Raw genomic sequence first — 27,152 nt, 5'->3', positions numbered from 1 at the left:
GTAGTAGACAAGAAAGACTGTGACGGTTACTACGCAACCAAGAAAAATAATAAAGTCAGGTTTTCAAGAGGAGAGATAGAAAAATGACAAGTGTCAATTTATAGCCCAGTTTTTCTGTACTTTTACAGAGAGGGGGGTTGACTGTGTGAGATTATCAACCATTTAGTGTGGTAGCTACAGTCTGTAGCTGTTAGCTTAGCTACAGACTGTCGGCCTCCATTTCACTAGCATTTAAATAAGAAAGAAAAATCTACCAACATATTAACTTGTCCCTGTACCTTTTACCACACTTAATAGACAAGTCAGTCAGGAGCAGCTCTAACTCCCATATCAGAATAATCCCTCCTCCCTGTCCCAGTGAAAACGGCGAGCTACACTGTGTTCAGTGACAAGCTAGTTAGCATCATTCCAGGGAGTGTATGTAGATTTTTCCTGTCTCACTGATCATTTTACAATTATCCAACAAAACAATATACTGTATTTATTAGTGACAGAAATTCAAACAATTTTTATAAAATTAATAAAAAACAACCACTAAGAACTATCTTGTCAGTCCAGATAGTTCTGCCTTATCTTTCATTTAAATTAGATATCTGTTGCCACGTCCCTCCTGACCCATCCCTTGTTAAGTGAAATTAAAGCTACAGCATGTAACTTTTATATTTAATAAAATTACATATTTGTTAAAACTGTCAATATATTGAGATTATCTGAGAAAAATTTATTTCCTTTGCCTTCTCCCAGTGCTCTCTAGAAACAACCAATCAGAGGCAGTAGGTGGGTTTTAGCGCTGTCAATCACAATCTGTAGCCATCAGTAGTAGATTAGGGAGGAGGCAGAGGAGATTCACCTTTTCACAGATTACCTGTCTCATCACAAACTGTCATGGCAAGAAAGCAAGGCAGTTGCAAGCCTTTAAAATTCTGCTACTTTTTATGGGTCAGATAGACTCAAGAAATTGTAACAGCAGGGGGAGGGGGCAATTTAATTTTTTGTCATGGGGATCAAGATTCCTGGCGGCGCCCCTGAAATAGCTACAAGGTTTCCCCCAGAAAACTTGCCAAGCCCAGTGGTTGGGCGCGATGGAAGTCATTTATCCAGCAGCCTGTCGTTTTTTTGAGTTAAAAATTGTTTAAAGTTGACAGAAAATTTGAAAATGTCACTTGATAATCATATAATTTATTGAAAGACTGGAAGATTAGTCTTAATAAATGCAAACATTTAAAAAAAATAAAATAAATAAATAAGCTATGTTTAGCCTGGTGGAGGCACAAGTAATGTCTGGTGACCCGCCAGGCTTATAATACACTGGATCTATGTTGGATGTACATGATTTTAAGAACTGGGACTTCAGCACAGTAATTTTAACTAATTATTTAAGATTTTAATACGTAACAAAATTTTATGCACTTAATCAAATTTTTAATTAGTGAAGGAAAAAGTATAGAACTCAAGCTGGATAATCCATTGATTGGAAAAATATTAGTGAGCTACTCCAGTTACCATAGGCATCTTGGCTGCTTCTCTGTCTAGGTAGGTCTGGGCCATTATGGATTTAACATCACTCTAATAATATCGTTTTATAATCCAACCCTGTCTTAAATTGATCATGAATTTCCTGATCTGTCTGGTCTTCAGGTTTTTACCGAGGAGAAATTACACACACTGGTGTTAGTCACAGAAAAAGATGTTGAACAAATACACAATACTTCAGGTTTTTATTTTTATATTTGAAAAGCGCATTTCATTTTCTTTCCACATCACGTTTAGGAACAACATTTAGGCTGCAGGTTGTAATGTGACAAACTATGAATACTTCTGGACACAACTGCAAGACACAACAAAACAAACATTAGCTTTTTAACTGTGTATTTATAGTGTTGTGCCATCTTGGTAAATTCAAGGGATTTCCAAGTTAATAAAAGGTAAATTTAAATACACTGTTTCAACAGGAAATAATGTGTTGCATGCTTTTATGTTTGCAGGTCAGTTTGTCACCTGTAGAGTTAATTAATTAAGCAGTACTATTCCTTTAATCTCTCTATTCTGGCTCAGGGAAAGCCAACATGCGTTTTTCAGTCTGTTTCTAAGAGAACAAGTCTGTGTGTCTGAAAATGTAATAGAGCTCTTAAGGTGGAAAGTAGGACACAGTCAGGTCTAACAACGGGGAGAAAAGGTAAGCAAGGAAAGACGAGTAGAGAAGCAGGGCTGAATTCGTAATTTAGAGTCAGAGCCTGACTGCTCCTAGGAGACGGATAGCTGAAGGTGGGTACTCATGGTGGGACGGTTAATGGTTTAAGTGGAAGATAAATTAGCTAGCATGCTGAGAGGCAGGGTGTAGAGGGGGATCACCGTGCCAAAACGCTGAGGAAAAGATCCCTGCTGTGTGGGTGTAGGCTAGTAGGAAACGTACAAGTGTCTATTATTGTCTCATGAATAATAGATGCATAAGAAACAGCTCAGCAGAGTATTGGGATTGTGCAGTGAGGCAGTGGAGGGATGCTACAGCAAAGGTTGCCCAGAGGCAGGTTGACGGAGTTATATATGGATTCTACAGACGTCTGGAGAGAGATCTTTGATGCAGGGTCCATGCAGACGGGGAGAAAAGGCTGAAGGGAATGCAGTGGAGGTGAAATAACAGGAGGAACAACCAGCTACATTTAACTGAACTGAACTGAGCTTCTGTGGAAAAGAAATTAGACAAAATGAAAATAGAGGCAAGAGTTAAGAATGCTTCTGAAACTATAGTATACATTTAAAAGTGTCCTCTCCTGCAAATGTCCTAAACTAAAATGCATTAGCATATCTAAATATCATCCATACAGAGCAGCAGCTGTGCCATCTGTACAAGATGGGAGAGAAAGGCTTGGAATTATTCATTTTGCAAAAATGGGATGCAACCATTTACAGAACATTAACTCAATCTAATATAAATACTGCCAGAAGAAAATATATTTGCTGTAATTAGATATAAATTAAGATGTAAAAAAAAAATTTAATTTCCCCCATTCATAACATATTTAACATCTGAAAACTATATTATAGTCATGCTGTAGGATGTTGCTGAAATGAACTTGGTGGAAAACAATGTTCATATGAAAATTATTTACGTAAAAACAGGAAAAAATATAAAATCCCACAATTTGCCACTTCTAAAAATGTACAACAAAAACCACAGTAGGCAGCCTTCTCCAACAATGACCATTGTTATAACACTGTGTTTGGCTTGTGCTGCCATGTGGAATGTGTTGAGCATATCAAGCCAGAGTAAATATCTGCTTCAAGAGCAAAATATGTCAGGAGTTTCTCTTCCATCAGGCCAAAACCCTTAACGCATTGCATTTCACAGTGTTCACTTCAAATGGAAAGATCACTGTCATGAACTGCAACCAAGCAGGCTTCAAAGCAAATTACCGAAGCTAATGAAAATAACCACTTAATGCAACTGTGAAGATCCCTAATCCCCGCATTGACATTTTTAAGGATGCAGCTTTTTTAACATGGCAGAAGTTTTCTTTTGTCTTTGTACATTTCTGATCTCATCGTAGCAGGAAAACTATTCTTTGTTTCTTCAAACTTAAGTTGTGCAGTTTTTATGCAGCCAAGAAATTTATTAGTAAAAGTCTGCCGAGTCCTAATCAAGGCACTTTGAAATGATTACCATGCCAGTGTTCTTGCCTTTTCCTACCAATCAGCATTTTTTATTTTTCCAGTGACACCAACAGAAACACCGGCTGCTTCGCTAATTGTCTGTGTCATGTGACCTGGTAAATGTTGTGGATGAGAACTCTGCCACGGAAACGGACTAAAAGCACTATGCTACCGTTGTGAAGATCATGCTCTTCATGGAGAAGAAAATGAAATATTGTTCCCAAAATCTTGTAGAAAGCCAGATAGGAAAGGTCGCAACATTATCAACTTCATTGGAGACTCTGATAAGTGACATCCAGCCACCAATCACAAAGAAGAATACTGGGGAAACATACTGTGCTACTTTATTATACTTTCATGCCCCGTACATGCTTAAAAAAAAAATATATATAGCTTCGATTTTATGAACTAATGTAGTATCAGATGACAAATAAAAATTAGTGGACAAAAGGTTCTTTTCTGGACATTCCCAGTCATTACCTTTTAAGAAACCAATTAAAACTCTGAATTTTCCCTTTGATATTTACAGAATCCTCTCCTTGTAGGGGCACTGACCTTTATTGTTGCGTCCTCAGAGGCCGACACCATGACGCTGAAGACTGGGTGGAAGATGACGCGGGTGACGGGGTTGCGGTGGCCGCTCAGCGCGTATCTTTCAGGCGGACGCGGGATCCACTCTTTGGGGTCACGCTTCTGACTGACTGGTCCACCCAGGGTGATTTCCTCTTTTGCTTCGTTCAGCTTCGATTCAAGCTCCATCACCTGTCCAGAGTTCGCAGCATTACAGGAAAATACATTTAAAATAAACTATAAAAAGGGAAAGTATGTTTGGTTATCAAGGTCAAGCTTCAGCTTTTACCTAACATATTATTTAAACTTGTGTTCATGATTGTTTGGGGGTTTTTTTGCACTGTGTTCAGCTGTAATGTCACGAACTGTTCACAAGACTGTAATCTCCACAAGCATTCTTTGAGGAAGAAAAACACCCCACAAACCTTCTTTTGTAATCTGATGACTGAGGTCCATTTTTTTTCCAAAAGGCCAGCGTACTTCTTATCCAGTTCTTCATTCTGTACAGGAACAAGAGGATATCAGACACAAAGAAAGCCAATCAAAGTCATGAGCTCAGCATAATCATTGGGGCCTAAGGAACGGGGGCCAGCTGGAGTGACATGTTGAGGTCTGCAGCTATAGCAAAAGAGAACAAGGAATTATTTACACACCACACACAGACCGAGGCTGGCTTCCAGACTCTGCCAACCTACTGTACACCACACACACTTATACTATATACATACACACACTGAGGGACTAGTCCTAATCCTTCTCACACAAGCTAATCTCTTGCAGAAAGGCTTAGGCAGCTTACTGCCACACAGCCAGGACAGAGGCAGCGGTGGAAGTTAACTTGTAGCAGCGCTGGCAGACAAGTCTGATTCCACCTGCAGGCTAATACCCTGAGCTGGTCACTAACTGTGGCCTTTGTTGACTAATTTTGCTGTGTGTCCGTCAAAATTTTAAATTGTGTTCAAAACAACTAGGTTTGCTCTGCTGTTTCAGATAATTTGATTTAGAGTTTTTACCTTTGAGGAAAGACGAGTCTAAGCTGAAAACATTGAGGAAATTTGGTAAAGATGAGCCGAGCAAATTACCAAAAAAAGTTTCAGTTTTTATAAAAGCGACAAAGTGAGAGGGTTCAAGTGAAAACAAATCAAAACAATTACTCTTTAACATTGACGTTCACTTTTATACATCTTAAACTCCATTTGAGGAGTTTAAGATGGATTTCTCAATCCACCTCCATTTGAGGTGGATTGAGAAATCCAGTGTTTCTACACTTGGCCAGCGTTGACCAGTGATCGGCCTGTTGTTGGCAGTTCAACTTGACTGAGAAGGAACATTTTAATGCAGTTTGATTTTATCTAATTGAAGAAGTCACTTCTAATGGTCTCGAAAGAGTATTTTTAGATATTTACTTGTTAAATAGGGAATACACTCAGATTGTTAGTAAGGCTAACAGTGCTCATCATTAGATGCCGATGCTAAAGACCGCTTAAAGCTCAACCTCGGTACTCTCATGCTGGTTTTGACAGAGAATGACAGAGAAATCCAGTTTAGCTGTAGTGCTTTGTAAGACGTCTCTCACACAGTGTGACATCACCTTTGGTCCCACTATAAATAACTAAACATTGATCACAAACAGTCTTTATAGGGAATCTCTAGAGACTTATAATAAAACATGAATTATCTAACAACACTAACAAATTTAAGCTTTTTAATCTCAAATACCGGGTTGAGGAGTCTTATTTTTTATTTTAACTGGATATTATGATTCGGTCTAAATACCACATTAAAATGTAACAGTTTGTCATTCCTTTTAGTGGAGTTTTATTTGTTCAGACAGCCATATCCCATAACTTGAAGGATTTTAATACAGTCGCAGCTTTCTGATGATGGGGGGTCGGTTCTCTAATGTCTTATTTCCACTGTACGGTACGTTGTGGTTCAGTACGCAATCTTATGGTCCATCGTATTCAGGAAAACGTTTCCACCACGTTAAACTCTCACTGGGCAGAGAGGTTAAACCCAAACTCCTAACGTCGTACGACTGCGATAAACTGGGCGCACTTGTACGTCTCATGCTCGTCTCAAGCAGTGACGTTTTTCTCCTCCCCAATCAATGAACTGTTGTGTGACGCTGATAGCTCTGCCCTAACTGTACCGTTGTCCCATGGCTCTACAAGGGAAAGGTGATGTATGAACTGCTTTTACAATGGAAACCACAACAACCCGTGCTATACTGCTCAGTGGAAACGAGGAGTTTAATTTTTAAGCTAGAAACAATGAAATATATATTTAATGTTGGTAATTGTAAACCTTTAGATGACAAAAGTTCTGGTCAGCACTTAACATAATCACAAATTAGAAATCTACCTCTCTAATTGGTAGATCTCTTCCCTTCTCAACTTTGTGCAATACTAGGTTGCATCTTACTAATACTACAAATAAACAGGAGGTATTGTATTATGTTGAGCAAACAACAGATCCAGTACCTCTGTGTGTGTGTCTACCCATGCCTTGAGGGCGCTACAAACTATCAAAGCATCAAAAACCCACATTGACAGACAGCTACAGCGTCAGTGAGGGGGAAAATTAACATTGTGCTCCTACTTCACAGCTACACCCTCAGCTCTAAACGAAGCAACATCATCCAGAAGAAGATTTTCTTGCAGTACCAGAGTCTCTATGTCTATCTATGTAGAGCACTTTCTAATGACAGAATGGGGATTCCTCAGAAGAACCCAAACTATAAAAAGTAAAGACACATAAGGAGGGGTAATAAAGGAGAAAAAAGAAAAACAATATAAAACAACAGGAAATTTCGTCTGGACAAGTCTTCAATCATCTAATCTGCCATCTGCCTGGATGTTAACACACACAAAGATGCAAACTGAACCACAAGTGCCAGACAGTGCAGTCTGCCAGACGGTTGGCAATTGATGATGAACATATGTGTGTTTTCCTGTGCATGCAGGTATGTGCATTTTTCTTTCATCTAGGAAACAAAAAAAATGGAGAATGACTTCCATTAATTATTTCTGCTAAAGAGACTGCTAAGCCCTGACCTCAACCTGCAACTTAAGTAGCCACAAGGTGTAGGACGTTTTAGTGGATAAAATTTTCCCTCCAAAATAAAATATTGTAAAAAGCTTAATGATGAGGAATCAGGAATATGGGGCTAAACCACTTGGCTGTTTGGCACGGCTCTGCTAAGGTGTGTGAGGCTCAGTGCTACAACCCAACAGGGTGCAATGATCCCCTCTGTGCCATTCATCTATTATTCAGGCTGCTTCCAAAGAGCTGCCACATGGAAAATGACTGGGAGGGAAGCGGATAAAGACACACCAGCAGAGCATCACGTGGAGGCAAGGTGAAAGTCTGCTATATGAGGCTGAAAATACGAGGGTGAGCCGACGATTGAAAGAGGATCTAAATATTTTAGAAATAATTGTCATGCAATGAGCAGCAGCTACTAAAAATAGCTTTTAGTTAGAGCTTTGCATTTCTCCTTTATGTTGGTCTAAAGACATAATATCTATCATCTGAGTAACAATCTTTATAAATTTTAATGAGAGCAAAGGGCAAAAATAATAGATGCTATTGTAATTCTAATAAAATGTTTATATCTTTAAATATGAACATGCTTACTCTCATGTTAATCATGTTTGATACTTTTTATATATATGGAAAGAATCCAAGAAAAAAAAAGGATCACTACAAGAATTTTCAAGCTAATTTAATCTCATTGTATTTTTGTTAAAGTCAAAGAAAGCACACAAAAAAATCAGGCTCCAAGAAAGCGAGAGAGAGCAAGGCTTTCAGCAGCTCACAAGAAAGTTGGATGGAGAATATTAAATGTGCTTCTTTTCATCCTTTCAAGCTTTTAGTCTTTGTTGTAGAATATACACAGCAAGGAAAAGCTGTTTCTGCAATACTAATCACATTTATTCATTAACATGCTGAAGACAATGTGAAAGAAATATGAAATGTGAATCGTTTTACAGCAGTTGATCTGTCATAAGGTGTAATTTCATCTCTGCTCTAAATAATAGTTACCAACATCCGCTCAAGAAAGAAAAGCAAAATGGTTAATTTTTTTGTTTTGTTTTTTTACATCTTCGTATATTGCAGTGCTAAAGAAAAATCGGGATGAGCTAAAATAATCAAAGATTCACAAACAAGAGACCTGGAATGAACCAGAAAATTCAGATCTGTGCATGTCTGATAGCAAGAAGAACCCATAAATTTCAGGTGAATAAAAGCTTGTGTCAAGCTTGGTTACTAAAATCCTGCTGCACCTCGGCCCCCTCCCCTCCATCACACAACTCAGGCTAATTGGGTGCAGGTGCTCCTGGTCACACTAGACAACATGTCGACTAAAATGAGAAATAAATGGGGAATCAAGACATACTGTTAGTATAAATTGGTGTTGGTGCAGGGTGGATGTGTGTGCGTCCATTTTTAATCCACTCACATTATCTAATTCCGCTTCCTTCTTGAAAGTGGAGTAAGCCTCTTCGTATCCATTGGAACGTAGATAATCGGCTATTGCTCGATTTCTGAAAGAGACAAAGAGGAGCCATAATTAGTTCTCCAGATTAGCAGACTAGATAGTGGTTAAAGTGCCACGAGAAACGACATGGTTAATGGGAAACGCATTCAGAACTGTAAAACAAAGACAGAAAATGAGCACGTTCAGCAAAAGGTGTCAGACAATGATGCAAATTGAACATGTTCCCCCCCCACACAGGATTGGATCACTAAAAGAAATCCAAATGCTTCTGCAGGCATAAATCCAGCTGGCACTGCCTGTGGCGTCATGTACACACCCTCTCATGCTCTCTACTGCAAATATATTTCTATCAGTTTGCCACAAATTCAGAGCGTATCTGTCTAGCCTTTGCAATGAGTTCCTACTGCTCTGGGCAAACAAGGAGAACGGACAACTCCCCGTGGTGTATATATGTGGAAAATGAAAACCAGTGTCTCTATCTCACCATCACCAACCCCACACAGAGAAAGAAACAGACAAAAATCATTGGCAGACACAATAATCCCTGCAAACCCAGCAAGCTTCTGGCTACTGGGTAGCTGGTGCTTCTCCTCGTCAGGCTCAGGTTTACAGACAAACAAAAGCAGCACTTCGAAGACACAAAAGGTGGCAGGGATCCAAGCGGTAGGCCTGCAAATTCAAAAATGTGAAGATAGATGGACAGATAGCGCAGACAATAGAGTAGGCAGACACGGCTGAACACCAGGAGAGGGGAAGCTGCCTTCACTCTTCCTTTTTTTTTTTTTGTCTCGTGAGCTTCCATCTAGAACACACACATGCATTCAACACACACACACACAGGGCTTGGTTACGACTGCAGAATCAGCAGCAGTTCAATTTACCAAGAGTTATTAATGAGGCTTAAGTCACATAGTCTCAACAGGTCAGGTTTTATTATCCATTTAATTAGTTTCTCATGAGGGTGCAGGAAAGGGAATTATTTATAGTGCTGCTTCTCCACCAACTAAAAGTGCCAAACCGAAAGGTAAAGGTTAAATTAAAAACACACAAGAAAACAAAGACTAAACGCCCCCCTCCCCCCCAAAAAACATTGGGTTGTTCATGTACCTCTCTTTAAGAAATTAATTTAAATGTTATCACTGTAAAAGATTGAACATAATTTCAACATGTATAGTAAAATTAAAAATTATATAGTAATGTGTTCTGTTTTTTTTTTTTATTATTAATGATCTAATGATAGATCAAAGATAATCAAGTATTGTAGGGACAGTAAAAAAAAATCTTGTTCATAAAATGTATTTTTAATCATGTTCAAAGTAGAAACATAAATAGAAGCTTCTAAATAAAAAAGAACTTACATTTCCTAATTAGTTGTTAAGTGAAGCTGTAATATGTTATACAGCTTTATGTTATATAAAAATAGAAATAAAAAAAAGTGGTTGTGTCTGAAGCACATCTTTAGAAAATATGGTGATATTTGCAATGATATACAGTAAAATGTCAACATTAGATTTACATTTATTGGACCACCATCACCTGAATAAGCTTTTCAGAGTCTAAACCTAAAACCAATCCGAGTCTGAATGAACTGCTGTAGTTCATACAAACAAATCAGGTGACTGTTTAGTCACTTGATTTGTTTTGCTTGTTGAGCTCATGTTGCATCCAGAGTTTGGAGTTCAAAAATGATCAAAATTACAATAAAGACGGTTCCTGATGTCAGATTTTATAAAGTTAGCTTTCACAAAACAGCCCCACTTTGATATCCAAAACTGCTGCTGTGTGAATAAATAGCATTAAAAGCTGCAGGTATAAAACCATTAATGGTTTGTTTCACATTAAAGCATATGACCACTGTACAACCTCAGAATTTAATCACATTCCTTTAGTCTTTCAATGCATAAAATGGATAGAAATAAACTGGCCTATAATGCTTTTCTTACTGGTTAAAACATTAAAATCTGGTGTGAAACACCTATAATTAAACTTCACAACATTCAAAGCACAAAGTTTATAAAGCAGCAGAAATACTTCCTCTGTCAGCTTTGTCTGTGCATAATTAACTGTAACTGCAATGAATTATGCAACAAGCCGAAACATCAACAAGTCAAACCTAAGCACAAAATATGCTAAAATTAACGTAGCGCTTTAATGAACTGCTGAAGAGGATAATACTGTCAGCAAGATGCGAGAGAATAATAAGGCTAATGTTCTACTATCTGTAATACAAGACATTTTTACTATGAGGTCATCTCAAAATTCACATTTTCTTTCACTCTGGTTCTTTATGAGTCATTCAGTTGTATAAAAAGCTACATAACTTTCAGTTATAGATTTCAACAGGCTTATTCTGATCAATTATTTTACATTTTTTCTTTTCAACCTGAAAATTCTGAAACCAAAATAAAAAGAGAGAGCGCAAGACAATGAATACAAAGGGCATCAAAGCAAATTTTTCCTCCGCAACCCAACATTTTCCTGCCCTCCGATGTTTCCACAGACCATTAACAACAGAAGATCCCTGACAAGCTGTCAGAGAGGCAACGCCTCGCAGTGCCAGTATGAAGAGCCACAATCTGTCAGCCCAGCCTGTGCCCCCCATGCCCTCTCGGGCAGCGTGCAACATTAAAACCCCTTTCTTCTTACCACCACCTGAATCCCCATGACAACAGGAGCAGACCTCGTTACAGCTCAAGGTTAGCAGGAGGTAACCTGCAGCCCGCTTGCAAGCAAAAGAAGGGCCTTAGTGTTGCAGCATGTCTGAGAAAGTGTTTAAATATGTAGGAAACTGATGCAAAAAGTAAATCACAAGACGGAGGAGAGAGCCGAACAAAAAGTAGCTTTACGTCGATCTTAAAATAGAAAAAAACAGTTTTTATCTCCTATGTAATTCACAGTCAGAGACCGATCAAGAGAACGGGTTGATGTTGGTAAATGTTTAATTTTTCTCCTGATGTTCCAACAACACAGTGCACAAACACATTAATACACCCACCTACAGAGCTAAAAGCACCGACGAGGAGAGCCCACTGCTCCCTAAACACATCGTTTCCCCGTGAATGTGGCGAACGCATCCCACATCCATCAATATGTATTTTTGAAAAGACAGAACCACCACTGATTGTATTAAAAAAAGAAAGAAAACAGAGGCAGCCAGACTGAGGTTCACTGATGGTGGCGACAGAAGGGGAGCAAGCTAGCTGGTTTCCATGGTTACGAGCAGCTAGATGAGTAGTTAGAGAAAGATGGAGAGAGCTGTGGACAGAGATGACACACAAGAGGGGTGAAACAAAACAGTGGAACAATAACTATGAATCTCGCTTCCCTTGAGTGAAATAAAAGGCCTGTCCATGTGAGGACACAAAAACAGCTTTGGAGGCCCGCGAATGGCTCAAAAATTGTCGACCTGCAGGATGCGTTAAGGGTCTGAGTAAAGCTCGTCAGTCTCATGTGGGTGACATTAGTGCTGGGATCTGTGCTACGCATGTAGCTTAGATGAGTGAGGCAGCAGAAAAGGCCGCATGAACAGATACAAGCAGAGGAAGAGAGACGAGTGAGCTCATCCTTCAGAGAAAGGAGGTGAGTCAGCCGAACTGCGTCACATCCTCCCATTTCCTGTTAAATGATCACATTATCAATGAAGTGACTCATATAATCCCATCTGAAAAATAAAATGATCACCAGCTTCTGGGTAAAAGACAAAAGAATTTGTAATTTATATGAATTATTTTAAAATGTCAAAAAACTAAATAGGTGGATAATATTTACACAGTGATTGATAGAGTTAATTTTGCAATGCCTTATGGGTTTTTTCTCTCATTTCTCAGTTTTACTTCAATGCTAGAAATACACAAATCTGGAAGAGATCAGAGTTGGTAAATTTTTGTCCAAGTCGCGGCGAAAAGCTGATATTTCCCACTTCAAAGGGGAACAGCACTAAGAATTCCCATTATTTTCAGTCTGTAAACAAACCAACCAATAGATGTTCACCATAAACAGGTTTGAACAAAATGCTAATCCACTTAATTGCTGATGAAACAAGTGTAATTTCACCTTTCAGACCTACAAGCTGTGTAATATTCAAAGCAAACCAAGATTATTTTGTACCTAAGGCGGAAATAAACCAAAAATAAACCTGCAGATCTGATTTACTCTTAATCTTATTTGTTAATTTTATGTTAAACATATTAAATTAGTCATAAAAAAACAAACAAACATAATAAAAACACCTTGTGCTTGATTGGGTGACTTCTATTCGGGACCAAAAGAACCGTGAAGCATTTTTCAAAGTGCTCAAACAAACTAACAGAAATATGAACACCTAAGACTGAACGTGTTCGCCCATTTCAAGAGGAGTAGTTCCTAAATAAACTTGTAACAGAAATGCTGATTGCTTAATCTAAAAAAAAACAAAAAAAAAAAACATTATTAAAAATAATCAGGGTACAGATTCAGAAAGGCTCTAGGGTAAAAGCAACAAGAGGCGCTTTCAGCTGAGCAGACCAAGCATGAAGGAAGGTAGAGCTAATTTAAGCATGTACTGAACAGCTGATGACTTCAAAGAGAAGGTTGCACAAAAACCACACAGAAATCTCATGATAGGTTTGCTTAACTGCTCAGTTATAAAAAGATCCCTGTTGAATCTGTTACTGATTAAAATTTAAGATCCATCTTGTTATCTGCAGAGTCAAACAGGAATAATTACAGTGACAAGACGCATGTCACCCGAGGACAGCCACTGCTTGACCACACTGCTGGTCAATCACATTATGTTAGGCAGAAAGAGGAAGAGCTCACTCCATAAGGAGAAAACCTCTCACGAAGCTGCTGAACATGAGAGTTTCACTTTCAAATAAAAGAAAGATCGCAGAGGGGATCAACTATTAAGCCAGGAGAAAACTTCAAAGGGGACCAGCCCAGAGACATTAAAAAAACTAAAGTAAAGTGTTTAAATCAAGCATGGATTTGGTTGGTGCAACAATGGATGTAATGTTTGCTCTTTGTTGTAAAGACTACAAGCACGTACCTGCAGTAGTAGATCTAAAGAAAAACACGGCTGAAAAGCCAGCTGTGTGGAGTAAACACCAAAACACACCCCTTTCATGAAGGGTGTGTAGCACACAGTGATGCTTTTTATTCTATGTAACAATAAGGCAGATCTTTATTAAATTGCTAATTATTTACATAACTTGAACATAAGTTGTCTTCACATTTGTGGCTCTACGCGAGTTTCATTTAGCTGCACTTAGAGCAAAAATGGCTCTTTGGATTGGAAAGGTGTCAGAACCCTGGTTCAAATGAACACACTCAATGTTATCTAATACTAGGGCGGCACAATATATTATACATTTATTGTCATTGCAAAAATCACTGTATGAAACACTGATAGTATTAGGAGGAACTACTTTGACTCTAATAGATGTCTCTCAACTATAATATATTGATGTACTGTTTAAAAGTGCAAATGTGTTTGGGTGCAACCAGAAAATCATGCAAATCAAGTTCATACTAATATTTATAATCACTTCTCCATCTTGTAAAACTACTTTAATAATGGTAATCCCACTTACTGCCTGTTAGGCCACATGTAATGTCAGTCTTACTGAATTTTAAAACCTACTTTTATTATTGATATTGCCATAGTGTATTCCTTAAAGGGGATCTATTATCCTAAATTCATTTGGGTTTCCACTGCTTCTAGAAACAGTCAAAGCACAAAAAAATACAATAAAATAAAATATGCTTAGCTGTTTTCTGGCAATAAGTTAATGTTTTTTTGGTGTCTGGAAAACAAACCATTTGAAAAATCTTCTAATTACTAAGTCACAATCAGCGGGAACTGCTTGGTTACCTAGCAACGCAAGCCCATCACCTAGCAACCCAATATGCAGCTTTTCCGCTACACATTTTTCTCACTACATTCCACCCATTTTTGTACTTAACAATCCACAAACCTCTCTAGAGAGTTGCAGAAATTGGAGCCACAGATTAAGGAAGGACGATCATTACGGCGTAGATTTTACCCAGCATATTTGTCCCAGGTTGAAGAAAGTGAGTCCTCTCCAACATTTTACATCTAAATCTTTAAATAACCATTATGACACCGCATTCGCTGCAGGAGAAAGATGGCGAACAGAACTCACATGACGCATCTTGTTGACTACAAAATGGAGGTGGCTGAAGGGATTTTCTTTGTAAAGCTCAGAGGAGCCACAAAAGCAAGAGCCCATTTGCACATGGCTGCCCCTGGGTATTTTAGGAGAGCAGATATTTTGTATTATGCATCTGTTTCAACAACATGCTGCCAGGGATGAGTCCTTTGACCCTACACAGAAACACAAATACGCTTTCATTGGTTGAAACAGGCAAAAATAGAGTTGTTGTGAAGATGCCGAACCAACACAGCAGCTGACTGTGGTGCTGACAAAAATCACACCGATTTAGAGGACAAAGATTATCTTTTTAAGAAGTGCTGAACTTAAACTCTGTGTCGAAGAGCAAATCATCAAGCTCAAGAAACAAAACATGGGATTAAGAGCAATGCATTGATTTCTATATCTGTGTGAATTAAATTTACATACTGAACCAAACTGAGCAGTTATTGGAAATAGCAAAACAGGGGAAAAAATAAGGAAATTTATTAGCTGAATGTGTGTTAAAGTCAAAGCAAATTAAAAAAAGTGAAACAAAGAAAGATGTGGTGTGATGGCAAGCAATCTGACAGTTATTGTGTGATGCACTGAAAAGGCCTCCTGGGTTTGTATCCCAAAATGAGGGAACCAGTCAGGAAACTCAATCTTAGGGTCGCTTTATGGTCCGATCAATGAGAGCTCCAACTGGGAACAGGGACATCTCCGGCGGGTGGAACGCAACGGCCATTTGAATGCGACTCCAGCGGTCCCACAAGGGTTTCCTGTGAGCGATGGCACCAAAGACGTGTGCTGCTAAGAACCGGGTTTAGAGGAGCAGGGGGGCGTAGTGACTGTTGGTGGTGGTGGGGATCTTCAACACTTCCTCTGAATAGCGATGATTAGCATTCCAATAGACGCCTCCATACCAACAGACCTTTGCAAGGCAACAACCACAGATACACTGAAACACTGTCAGGAATGTGAAGTGCCTTGTCATGTGGATGCTGAAGCATTTTTTTCTTTTGACGGAGTGAAACAAAATGAAAATTTACCAAAACTGTCTACTCATCTCTACGATGTATTTCTACTGTATTCTCCGTGAACAAATCTCTCTTATAACCTTTAAGATCCAATTGTTTTATACTTTTAGCGCCACACATCAGGAGTTAATTGCCAAGCCCACAGACTGAGCGGGACTCAGTTCACTGCATTTATACAAATTGAACTTTTTCACATTTTGTCACAATACAACCACAAATTCAATGCATTTTATTGGGATCTTAGGGTTCATTCACACCAGCTCTCTTTAGTCCACTTTAATCTAATCTAGTTCATCTGTCTAGATAGTTTGGTTTGTTTGGATGGGTGTAAATACGCAATCAAACTCTGATGCAAACCCTCTACAAACCTAGGTCTAAGTTCGGATGAAATGAAATGAACTCTGGTGAGGTTCAAATGAATATTGTGAATGCCTTTTGATCGGAGACCACCCCAAATGAAGGGCATTCTGGGTAAATGCAAGCAAAACAAACATGTGAGTCAAGCGCTAGCTTGTGGTATTTTGCCAAAGCAAGAGAGAAATCCTACCATCGCTAAAACTTGAAGACACTCCATTTTTGTTGACATTTCGTGAATAAAGAAAATGCTCTCATTTCTTCTTCATAGCTTTTCACAATGTTTAACTCAGTAGTACTTGGTGCAGCGCCACCACAGGCAAGTGGAAGCACAGGTTTTTTTTTAAAAGCTTTGGTTCATTTGACAGTGCACTGTGAAAGCGAACCACATCAGCTCAAAATCTAACCAATGTTGTCTCTTTGTTTCCAATCAAACCGAGTCTACTAACCAGACTATCAGGTGCGTTTCTGACCAGAAAACATCCATAGATTACGTGATAGCATTTTGAGCAATTGCCTGCAACCTAATTTTCTAAACTACAAGAAAGTAATTGTTAAGGATGCTCAAATATGAAAAATTGGACTGATGATATCCGATAGTTACACTGCTGTTATTTTAGATTTCCCAATATTTTATCCATTCTTTGTATCTGATTACTCGATTAATTGTAAGAATAATCAATAAAATACTCGATTACTAAAATTTTCATTTACAACAGCCCTACAGTAAACATAACAGTTTCTTGGTGCAAGGGAGGGATCAATAGATTTGAGCTTCGGGTCTCAGGAGGCCTCCGGAGATGTCAACAACACATTGATTCTTTGACAAGGGAAAAAGACAAACGAATTCCCCATTTCCTGAAATAAACTACATCCTGTGTCAATATATCCCCTTGCCTCAACACAGAGAGAGAGGTCCAGCTTTATAATGAATGGCAATATTAAGAGGTGTTTATCTTTTTAGTTTGGAAAAACAAGCTAATAATCCTATTTATAAGTTCTTTGTACCGACAGATCTACCTTGAGGCGATATCAAGCCTCTTTGACGTTGGTTATTTGTGCTCATGTTTCTGACCAGATTCAAGAAACATGAGATTCAAATCAGCAGCAACTGCACGTTGACACCTCAGATTTGATTAGACAGGTTGAAGCAGGGGGTATGGCACTGCCTGGCAATTTCTTCTTTTTTGACAAAAATGTTCAAAACAGAAGAACTTCACATAAATTAGGTGTACCTTAGAAAAACTCAAATGGAATCTGAGCTAAAATATTGGCTAAATAAAAAAACCCTAAGAGATCAAGTACAGCATTGAAGTTTTATATCCTTTCTGGTAAATCATGTACTCATGATTTCAGTTTCTTTCATAAAAGTAGCTCAATTTACATGTTTACTATTTGATAAGCAGTCTCACAATGTGTGATTTTTTATACTGTGTAAATGTAAGCATGTTGTGAATCAGTAAAATTTATGAAACAAAATGTGTGAAGAATCTTTTGCAACCGAACTCAATGAATTTGTCCACAACTCTTCATAAAAACAGTTTTCACTCTTTTCACACAGTGTTATCAGAAACGCATCACAGAAAGTGTATGAAGTGTCACAAGAGGCAAGAACAGTTTACAAATTCAAGTTTTCAATCTGAAATTGTGCAAATCTCAAGAGAGGTGCAATAACAACTTACAGTTCGTCTCGTTGCCGTTGTGACAGCACCATGGCGACGGGGGATTATGGGCGGGGCCGGGAGGGATCAGCAGGTTAAAAGTGAATCTCCTGCAGATCGTGCGATCTCCTCAGTCAAAGGATGAGCTGTGCTGAGCCAGGAACGACGAGACAGGGTGGGTCGTGTACTCCAGGCGCAAGTGGTTGGTTTTTGTCCCAAACAAAGACACAGACTAAGAGGAGGGGAACGCAGGAATCTGCCCCCCCTCCAAATTGACTATCTCCAGGAATGAGAGAAGCGGCGAGTGTGCAGACCAGTCAACAGTCAAGTCTACACCGCATCTGGGGAGGACAGGGAAATGGAAAAGTCAGCATTAGATATGCATGAAAAAACAACATGAGGAGCAGGAGGGGATAGAGATGTTTGTAGCCCCGGGTTAATGTCATAGTGTTTGCACTGGAGAGAAAAAGTTAATTAAGAGTCAGTCAACAATGTCTAAATATAACACAATATAGCTCTATTTTTGAAAGAAAATTGGTTTATGACAGAATACCTCTGACACCAATAGCAATATAGAATAGACTTCAGAATATCTGAAATTAATTTGCTTCTCTATTTTTGAGAAAATACATCCAATCCACACACATTCGATAATTGTTTCCTCACATCTACCTTCCTAATCTGCTCTGCCAGCAGTCTTCTCCTGCAGCTACTGCCTCTCAAGCATTGACTTACATATTTTTAAAGAAATATACTTCACCCCACAGGTTACCAGCGCTAAAAAGAAAAAAACAAAAAAACATAGAACAAAGCCATAAAACCTGGAGTAGCACTTGTACTACTAGCAAAACATCATTTGATCACAAGTGCTGCCTGGCTGAGTGATAAAAGGTAATTGTTTTGCAAAATGTGGAATAAAGCGTTCTTTGTGAGCAACAATTTATAAGAGCAAAATTATTTGCAGTTAACATTTCAACACTGTTCTGTGAACTAGGCACTTAGCGTAATCGCTTTAGTCAACTGGAACAGGTATCAGACAAGAAAGGTTCAAGTTAAGCCAAACGGCTTTCTCTAAAGGCTTGCGACGAATTTACATAATTTAGTGAGGGCAGACATAAGCATATTTTAACTATTTGGGCTTGTGGTATGAATAGATATTAAGGAAAGTAAAGAAAAATGGTCATTAAGGCAGGGAGCAACACCAGCAAGTTATAACAACTAGAAATCCCTCCATCCAGAAGCTAGTGCGGCCCAGCGGTCATTGGGCGAGTGGAGGGATAATAGTCCATCACTGTCATGCGTCTCTCCTTTGGGAGTACCCAGAGAGAACTCACGCATGTACATGGAGAACATCACAAATGCCCTGCAGAAGCAGCCCAGACTGGCATTTGATCCCAGATCCTTTTTGCTACAAGACAATAGTGGTAACCACGGCTACAATGCAGCTCAAAGAGGAACATTTTAGCGATATCAGTAATGAAGGCAAACCTATTGAACATCTGTAGTTGGGGTTTGTGTCTATCCAGGAAATCCTCCCAGCATTCCAAACTGGACAATGGTCAGCACTAATGTTTGGATAAAAACTGCTGTTCCTAACACACAGTTCTTGGAGAGAGTTGTGACATTCTCTGTACCGTTTGCTCCATAAAATAATAATTAAAATTAAAAATTGGCTTGACATGTTCTAAAAGAGGCAATACATCGCTTTCTGTGTCCATTCGCAAAAAAAGCAGCTTCTGTCTGATTCCAGACCGTGTTCATCCCATGAACACAGTCCAATCATCACAAGATGCCTCTAATGTAACATTTTTAATCGCTGCTGTTCACTAAAACATTTATTTGGCTCCAAGATTGTAGAAAGCATGAACAACAGAAAGCAGGCTGATGTAACAGACTAACCTCTGGACCCTCACATCACCACTTGACAGCTGTCCAAACGTCCGCCTACAGCAGACTGCGAGTGGATTATGACATGCAGGGTTTCCTGGCAGCTGCCAGGGTCGTAAACCTAAATCGTGAATGACTTATTGCTATTAATACAGAGAATATTGATAAAAGAAAGGCACAACAAGGCAACAAATACCTTACTACTGTGTGTATAAGCTGCAGACATTGATGTTCAAATCCACAATTGATCTAAACACCATTCCTGCCGCTTTACAAATGGCAGCTCTAGAAATTAAAAAGGTTTTTACAACAACGTCATCAAGCTAATTGGCTCTGCAGAAATATTGAGTCTTCAGGGAGAAGAGACTGAGCTGCAGACAAGGAGCAGTAAATCTGCCCATTGATGGTTAATAACCCTAATGAATCTTCCTCCCATTGATTTGTTCAGCAGCAGGAACCAAACAATTGGAATCTTTCACACACCATGCTGACTTTGTAAGATGCAATTTGCTGATGCATCCCTGGAGGTTATCTGTTGTTAAACGGCCCCATTTTAAATAATAGAAAACTGTCCTGCGTCTCTTTTGAGCTCGGAAAACAGCGACTTAGTGTCGAAATTAATGAGCCACACCCTGTTCCCATTATCAGGTCACCAGCCCTGCTTTTACTAGGTCAACAAAAGAGAAAAATAACATTATCTGCTCAAGTTGAAAATGTCCACTGCCTAATATAGAAACAAATGCAAAATAAATACAAATAGAACTTGAGATATGAGAGGAAAAATCTGGATGATGGTGTCAAAATAAAAACATGAAAAACTTTGCAACAATAGAAAAATCTCACTAAAATGAATGTAAATGTAGCATAATATTTGATTTCAAGATTAAAAAGTGTAGTAGTAAAATGTAAGACTGAAATGCATTTTGCTGTAGGCAAAATGCTTTCATGTCTGGGGAAACAGGGCCACACCCCTGAGGAACGCAGAAAAGACGACCTAGCCTAGGTTGAAGTCTGGCTGCAGGTGTGAAACTGTCCTGATGTCTTTTTTTTTTAATAACTTTATTTTTATTGAAAATTTTTAGAATACTTTCAAAAATAAAAATCAAACAATACAAAAAATACAGAACAAACAAAACAAATATAACCTACTGGGGGGAGACTCCTATTCCAGAATTACAAAATTCAAGGGTAACGTTCATGTCCAAAATTAGTCCTGTAACGTTGATGTGATGTTTATCCATTTTTCCCCGTTTGTCCAGTGTCCTGATGTCTTATCGCAAAACATAGCACTGCAGCAATGCTAACAAGGCTGGCCGTTATGACCCCAAAGTCACCTCTGACTCACATTCGCTCTCCTCTGGTGTCATTGCGTCACCGTCTTTCTAAAACAAGCAGCCAAACCTGCAGGAATCCGGTGGACCTTCATTTTCTGCTGGTGATTTCACGTCACCAACAGGGATTTTGTCCTTGGCAACAGTCTAGTCCTCTTTCTAACCAAGTAAAGTGGTGATGAAATGCAAAACAAAATGTATGTTCAAAACTGTATTGTGGAAAACAATCCAAAATAATTTTCTAAGACACATTGAAATGAGAGAATAATTTTTCATGTGAAGCATTATTGGAAATGTCAAACTACAGATAAAAGAAGTGAAACGTTTCTCTTGTACAACTATTTATAGGGTGCAAACTTGTAGCTCAGCCATTATATTTTATGTTGCTCTTTTGATATCATCCAAATTAGGGCAGGACAAGACTGAATATCAATCCATATTTATAATTGTTTACATAGAAAATTGTGTTTTTGTTTTAAATATCTGAAATTCTGCCAAACTGGTAGCGTGACCTTTCCTGTTTTATCCAGTTTTCATTCCACGCAGTTTTTATTTTTAAGCAGCTATGAGGCACAGAGGTGAAACCTGAAAGCGCTGCTCTATGTTACTCAACTGGTTGTTGCTAGGCAACCAAAGAGTGAGTTAGTTGATGCCACCAACCTACCTTAGCTGGCCTTGAGAGGCTGAGTGACTAAAAACCTTTTCTCTGCTTACATCCCCCAGAATGCTGCGTGATTCTGGATCGGAGTTCAGTAAATATTCTATCAGAAGTATAATCTATTGGTATTGATTACGCTTCTATATATACACTGTACTGATATACAGTACAGACCAAAAGTTTGGACACACCTTTCTAATTCAATGGGTTTTCTTTATTTTCATGACTATTTATAAGGCAAGAAATCCCACTTATTAACCTGACAGGGCACACCTATGAAGTGAAAACCATTTCAGGTGACTACCTCTTGAAGCTCATCAAGAAAATGCAGAGTGTGTGCAAAGCAGTAATCACAGCAAAAGGTTGCTACTTTGAAGAAACTAGAATATAAGGGGTATTTTCAGTTGTTTTACACTTTTTTGTTTAGTGCATATTTCCACATGTGTTATTCATAGTTTTGATGCCTTCAGTGTGAATCTACAATGTCAATAGTCATGAAAATAAAGGAAACTCATTGAATTAAAAGGTGTGTCCAAACTTTTGGTCTGTACTGTATACTGTTACTGATTTATTGTGACGGCCTATTCCAGACTGACATGGGTTTTAAGTTTGTGTTTAGGATCCTATCACCTGCTTTGAACTATTGCGTTTGCAGCACCGGACATCTTTTCTTAAATGTCAAATCAATTGTAGACGGTAGTGAGGTGAAACAATATCACAAGCAAATATAAGACAAATGTCTGCAGTAACGCCCATAGTAGTCAGATGTAATACAAAACCCCACAGGGCGAAAACAAACCTTGCATGTGTTGAAACAAAACATCATAATGACATTATATCCTAATTCTGGCGTTTCAGTACGCTTTACAGTACAGGCGACCACAAAGCCAGAGTGGTGTAAACGTTGGTACCAGCCCACTGGGACTCTGTGGACGTTTGCATGCAGCCCATATTTTTGTGGCCTCAGGGACTGTGTGCACCGACAGTAACAACGACACTCCCAGTCTAAGGGTGGTGCCAAACATGTCAGAAAGAAAAGCATCACAAGTAGTCGAAAAAATAAAAAATAAATAAATAAATGCTCTTTTGATCAACAGACTCATCAAAAACTAGAGTTTTGATGCATTTCTTATCATTGAAGTCTCTGGGATATCACCGTTAAAGGGTTTGAGTTTTCTACAGGACTTACAGCCGTGGGTTTTTGCAGTTAGTAAATGATAAACCATGCTCAATTTTTTTAAATCGAGCATTTAAGATGCTAAAGACAGCTTAAAATTTAAAATCTGTAATCCAAGTTTCTTTCTTTAAGGTATTTTGTTGGACAGCAGAGCTGTGTAACACCAGCTGCTGTCTTACCTTTGGGATGGCATTGATTTTTCACAACAGAAGGGCAAGTATCAGCAGGTAACAGCTTTACAATAGAAAGTGGTTAGAAATTGACCACAAAATCTTTGGTGTCTCTCTCATTTTAACACTCTGCAACAGAAACTTGTTTCCTCAGTTTAATTCTAGCTTCATGCAACTTTATCTAAAAATGAAAAATAATATTTTGGTTTAATTTGTGCTACTCACCCTTTCTACCCAACATATCGTCATGATAAAGCAGGCTTAAACAGGCAAGTTCACATTTTACTCAAATATGATAAATATTGAACTTGTGTAATGGCTGACATCGAAGCTGACAGACACATTTCCCAGCTCTGCCAGAAATTAATATATCTGGAGGGTTTTCTAAATATTTCAGTTAATGTTGGGAGTGATACCAGGTTGGATATGTTTTCAAATTAAACCTGCAGACTCTCCAAGCACATTACCATTAAGTCTAGTAGAGCTGGAACCTGTTTCTTTAACAAGAATCAACAAGCCTGTCGAGCCCATTAGGTGTTATGTCAAGGCTAATGTTATATTCAAAGTCATTTGTGGGTTAAGTTGACTTACAGTTTATCCTGGCAACAAGACAGCAATGAATTACTTTCCTTATGTACAGACTTTCTGATAACCCTGCCAAAAAGTCTAATCAGTAAAGGCTCAAATTGACCAAGTTGTCTGTGATAAGATCAAATATGTAAAGATTTATCAGCAGCAGTTGGAATCTTTATATCCCAACAACTTTCCTCAGAGTCAGCTGGAAATCTGGGAAAGCAGTCAGCTATGCAAGCAACTAAAACTGATTTTCTCACCATTTATAAATCAATTCTGGGTGTAAATATGGCTCAAGTTAACTAAGGAGAGTTTCAAGAAATGTATACATGAGTGATTCAATTCAAAATACCAATGAAATGGAAACAAGGACAAGGCCTTCATTGTAAACCGACCTATTTCTAAACAGACAGTCTAAAAACCTCTGCACTGATGCCTTTAAAAAAAAAAAATCCCCTCCCCCCAAACTCACATTTTTTAGGACAAAGTTTACTCAATTTGATAAGTTATACTGCTAAAGCTACACATGTTGTCCAATATACTTCTGGTGCTTCACACCCAGGAAGGTGTGATGAAGTATATAGAGAGAAAGTAACGGTCTTCAGCTAGCTGTGTGTATCTTCTGTGAATTTAAATCTCTAGTAAACAGTCAGGAGAACCCTCTAAATCAACAGGAGCCATGAAAACAACATATACTTTATCTATCCTTATCTAATGGTATGATGCAAAAGCAAAATAAACTTCCATACATAAGACCATAAAGAATAACAGATGCAGTCAGTCAGTCAGCCAAAGATCAACATCTGTCAATTTTCCTTTGAATTTCAAGTCAAACGCTGAAAAATCTTAATATATTCTTACCCAATAAATCCATAACTTATAATTTTGGATCTAAAATGCATCACAAACAACTCTCACTTGGATGAACTTTTATGAGCTTAATGAAAATCAGATGAAGGTGAAAGACAAATGCTAAAATGTAAAAAAAAATTGACTGCATTTTCTTTATTTTTAGCTTAATTTAAAACTCCTACACCTATTGAAAAAGAAAAACTACATTTGTAGGAACTGGCATGTCAGAAAGAAAATTGAAAATGAGTTTTGGCCAGGAAAAGCCTGGTTGATGCGTATCTTAAGAGTAACTGGAGAAATGTGACAGTTTCTATTATTTAAATCTACAAAACCAGACAGTCTGACTGCAGTATGAACAAGCTGGCATAACATGGGGCTCTTTGTTTTAATTTTTCAAAATTTCAGACTTTCTTAACCTCATATTTTACAGAGGTTTCAGTCTAATATTACAGTATAAATTCAGAGGGATGAATCAGAAATTAGATCATGGAATAAAGCCAGAAATTGTAAACATTTTAGCAGAACTGTAAAATAATTCAAACCCAATCCAAACATGCATATTATTTAGGTTCAGTCCTATTCATGCCAATATATAAATAGGCAAATTCAGGAGTCTGTGCACTTGTGTTTGGGTTGCATATGATTAGATCATCAACAAAGACCATAGCGTGTAAAGTCGACTCAAGACAAATCCTCTTACCTGAAAGAAGAGCAACGATTGGTGTTTATTTCTGACACAGAATGCTGATTTCAAAAGTAAACACTTTCCTTAAAAGCCCATAGCTGCCACTAAATAAACTGATGGAGAGTCCTCAGAGGTGTGTGTTTGTGTGTGGGGGAGAATAAATCATACATGCACAGGAAAATGTTTGATATCCAAGATCCAGTCCAGGTTTGAGGAACAGACTACAGCCTTCTGAGCTCTGAGTGAAAGTGGCAAAGCACACAAAGAGAGGAGAAACCAAGACAGACACATGCTGCTGAGTATTCCTAGAAACACATCGCCTCCCATGTGCTCCACCCTGTTTTCCCCCAACAAACCTGCGTGCAGCACAAGCAGAGCTTCATCAGTGATGGGAGCTTTATCAGTCAGCATCTGGCTGAATGACAGCCACCATCTGCTGAGGAAACATGCCCAGAGGTTTTGTCGGTGTAGCTGGACAATCTGATGTTTCATTACTGTCACATCCAAACAACCTGAAGCATCAGTGGAATGTCAACACACGCCCTTTGTAGCTAAAACACAGACTACACCAGCCGTGGGAACATGCAGGAGTCCCTCAGCAGTAAAATAAGCTAATATTGATCAAACATTTGTTGTTGTTTTTTTACAGGCTGGAGAAATTAGAATGTCAACACCTGAATCACCGCAGAAAACAGACTACTGCTGCTAATGCTTACTTACCATAATAATACGGTTGTAATCTGTAAAAGCAACGGGATAAATGGATCTGCACAACAGCTTTCTCTTTTTTTTTTAAACGAAGACAATCACCAGCTGGTAGCTTAGCCAAAGTTACCCTCAGCAAAGTTAGCCTCCCGGCACAAAAGTTAGCCGCTGCAGTGACTCTTCCCCGTAAAGGCCCCGGTGACGTGCCTTCAAGCTCAGCTAGCTATATCGCACACATACAACAAGAAACGCACTCAATTCCTGTACCGTCAAACGACTGTTTATCTGGAAACAGGACTAAAGTCCGCTGGCAGGGTACCTGCTGCTTCCGTCCAAGCGGCCTGTCCGCCATTTTGAGACATAAAAAGGAGGTGCAACAATTACAGCCACATCGTCATTTTCCCCACCTAACGCCACATTCCTTCGACTGTGGCCGCTGCTTTAAACGGGGAATAACAGCACTCACCCTTTTATTCTCCTCAGTGGATCTCGTCAGCCGTCTCCGACGTTAACACGACCCGGCAGGGCGTGAGATTTCCTGCTCCAAAAACGTGATCTTGTGATGTGGAGGTAAACTGTGGTCCGTCTCGTCTCCTCAGCTTCGACTCGCTTGTTGGTTTTTTTTTTCTTCTCTCTCTCGCTCTACCGCAGTCGTCGCCTTGGCGAGGGAGCGCGCAGGCGGGTCGCGTTCACTGCTCGACGGGAGCGCGCACGCCCTTGACAACAGAAAATCTATTTATTATTTTTATATCTAGGGATTAACTCTTTCCTCCCTGTACAAAAACAACACGTATTAAATGGGGAATTGTTGTGGGAAATATATGCAGATGTTTAGGCTGAAGTGGAGAGTTAAGGCAATGTTGTGCAGCCAAAAAGACAAAAAAAAATCATCCTTTTTTTTATGTATAAATAATCATATAGTCAAACATATGAGTGGAAAAATTTACTATGTGAGTGTATGGAATACTTTTTAGTCCTGCAACTCATTTTTACTTCATATTTTTATTATATTCATTAAAAAAATTGGTTTATTTTTTAATAATTTACATTAATTATATTATTAGTGTAAAATACATCCAAGTTGGCATGAAAGGGTCACCTACTGCTTTCCTATTTGAGTTTGTTAATGTTTTGTGTTTTACAAGTGAGTGTTACTGTTTCCTACTTGTTTTCATTTATTCTTAACTGATTAATTCTAACCTA

The 27,152-nt window shown here is 38.6% G+C and overlaps 1 protein-coding gene across 2 annotated transcripts in view; it reads right to left on the bottom strand.

The window, feature by feature from the left end:
* LOC116708152 (lissencephaly-1 homolog) overlaps window positions 1–26,633 on the bottom strand; it is a 36,331-nt gene extending 9,698 nt beyond the window's left edge. The window contains exons 1-5 of one of the 2 annotated variants that reach the window (XM_032545975.1): window positions 26,416–26,633; window positions 17,933–18,252; window positions 8,687–8,771; window positions 4,647–4,721; window positions 4,207–4,413 (exon numbers count right to left, since the gene is read on the bottom strand). In XM_032545975.1, the coding sequence (XP_032401866.1) occupies window positions 4,207–4,413; window positions 4,647–4,721; window positions 8,687–8,771; window positions 17,933–17,964 (399 nt within the window). In that variant the 5' untranslated portion in view covers window positions 17,965–18,252; window positions 26,416–26,633. Of the gene's footprint in view, window positions 1–4,206; window positions 4,414–4,646; window positions 4,722–8,686; window positions 8,772–17,932; window positions 18,253–25,259; window positions 25,464–26,415 lie in introns of those variants that run through there. The other variant, XM_032545976.1, reaches the window with a different exon arrangement.
* Window positions 26,634–27,152: the final 519 nt, after the last annotated feature.

Source organism: Xiphophorus hellerii, chromosome 18 (genome assembly GCF_003331165.1).
Source record: "Xiphophorus hellerii strain 12219 chromosome 18, Xiphophorus_hellerii-4.1, whole genome shotgun sequence".
NCBI classification, from domain to species: Eukaryota; Metazoa; Chordata; class Actinopteri; order Cyprinodontiformes; family Poeciliidae; genus Xiphophorus; species Xiphophorus hellerii.
This window is presented reverse-complemented; position numbering and strand designations above follow the sequence as displayed.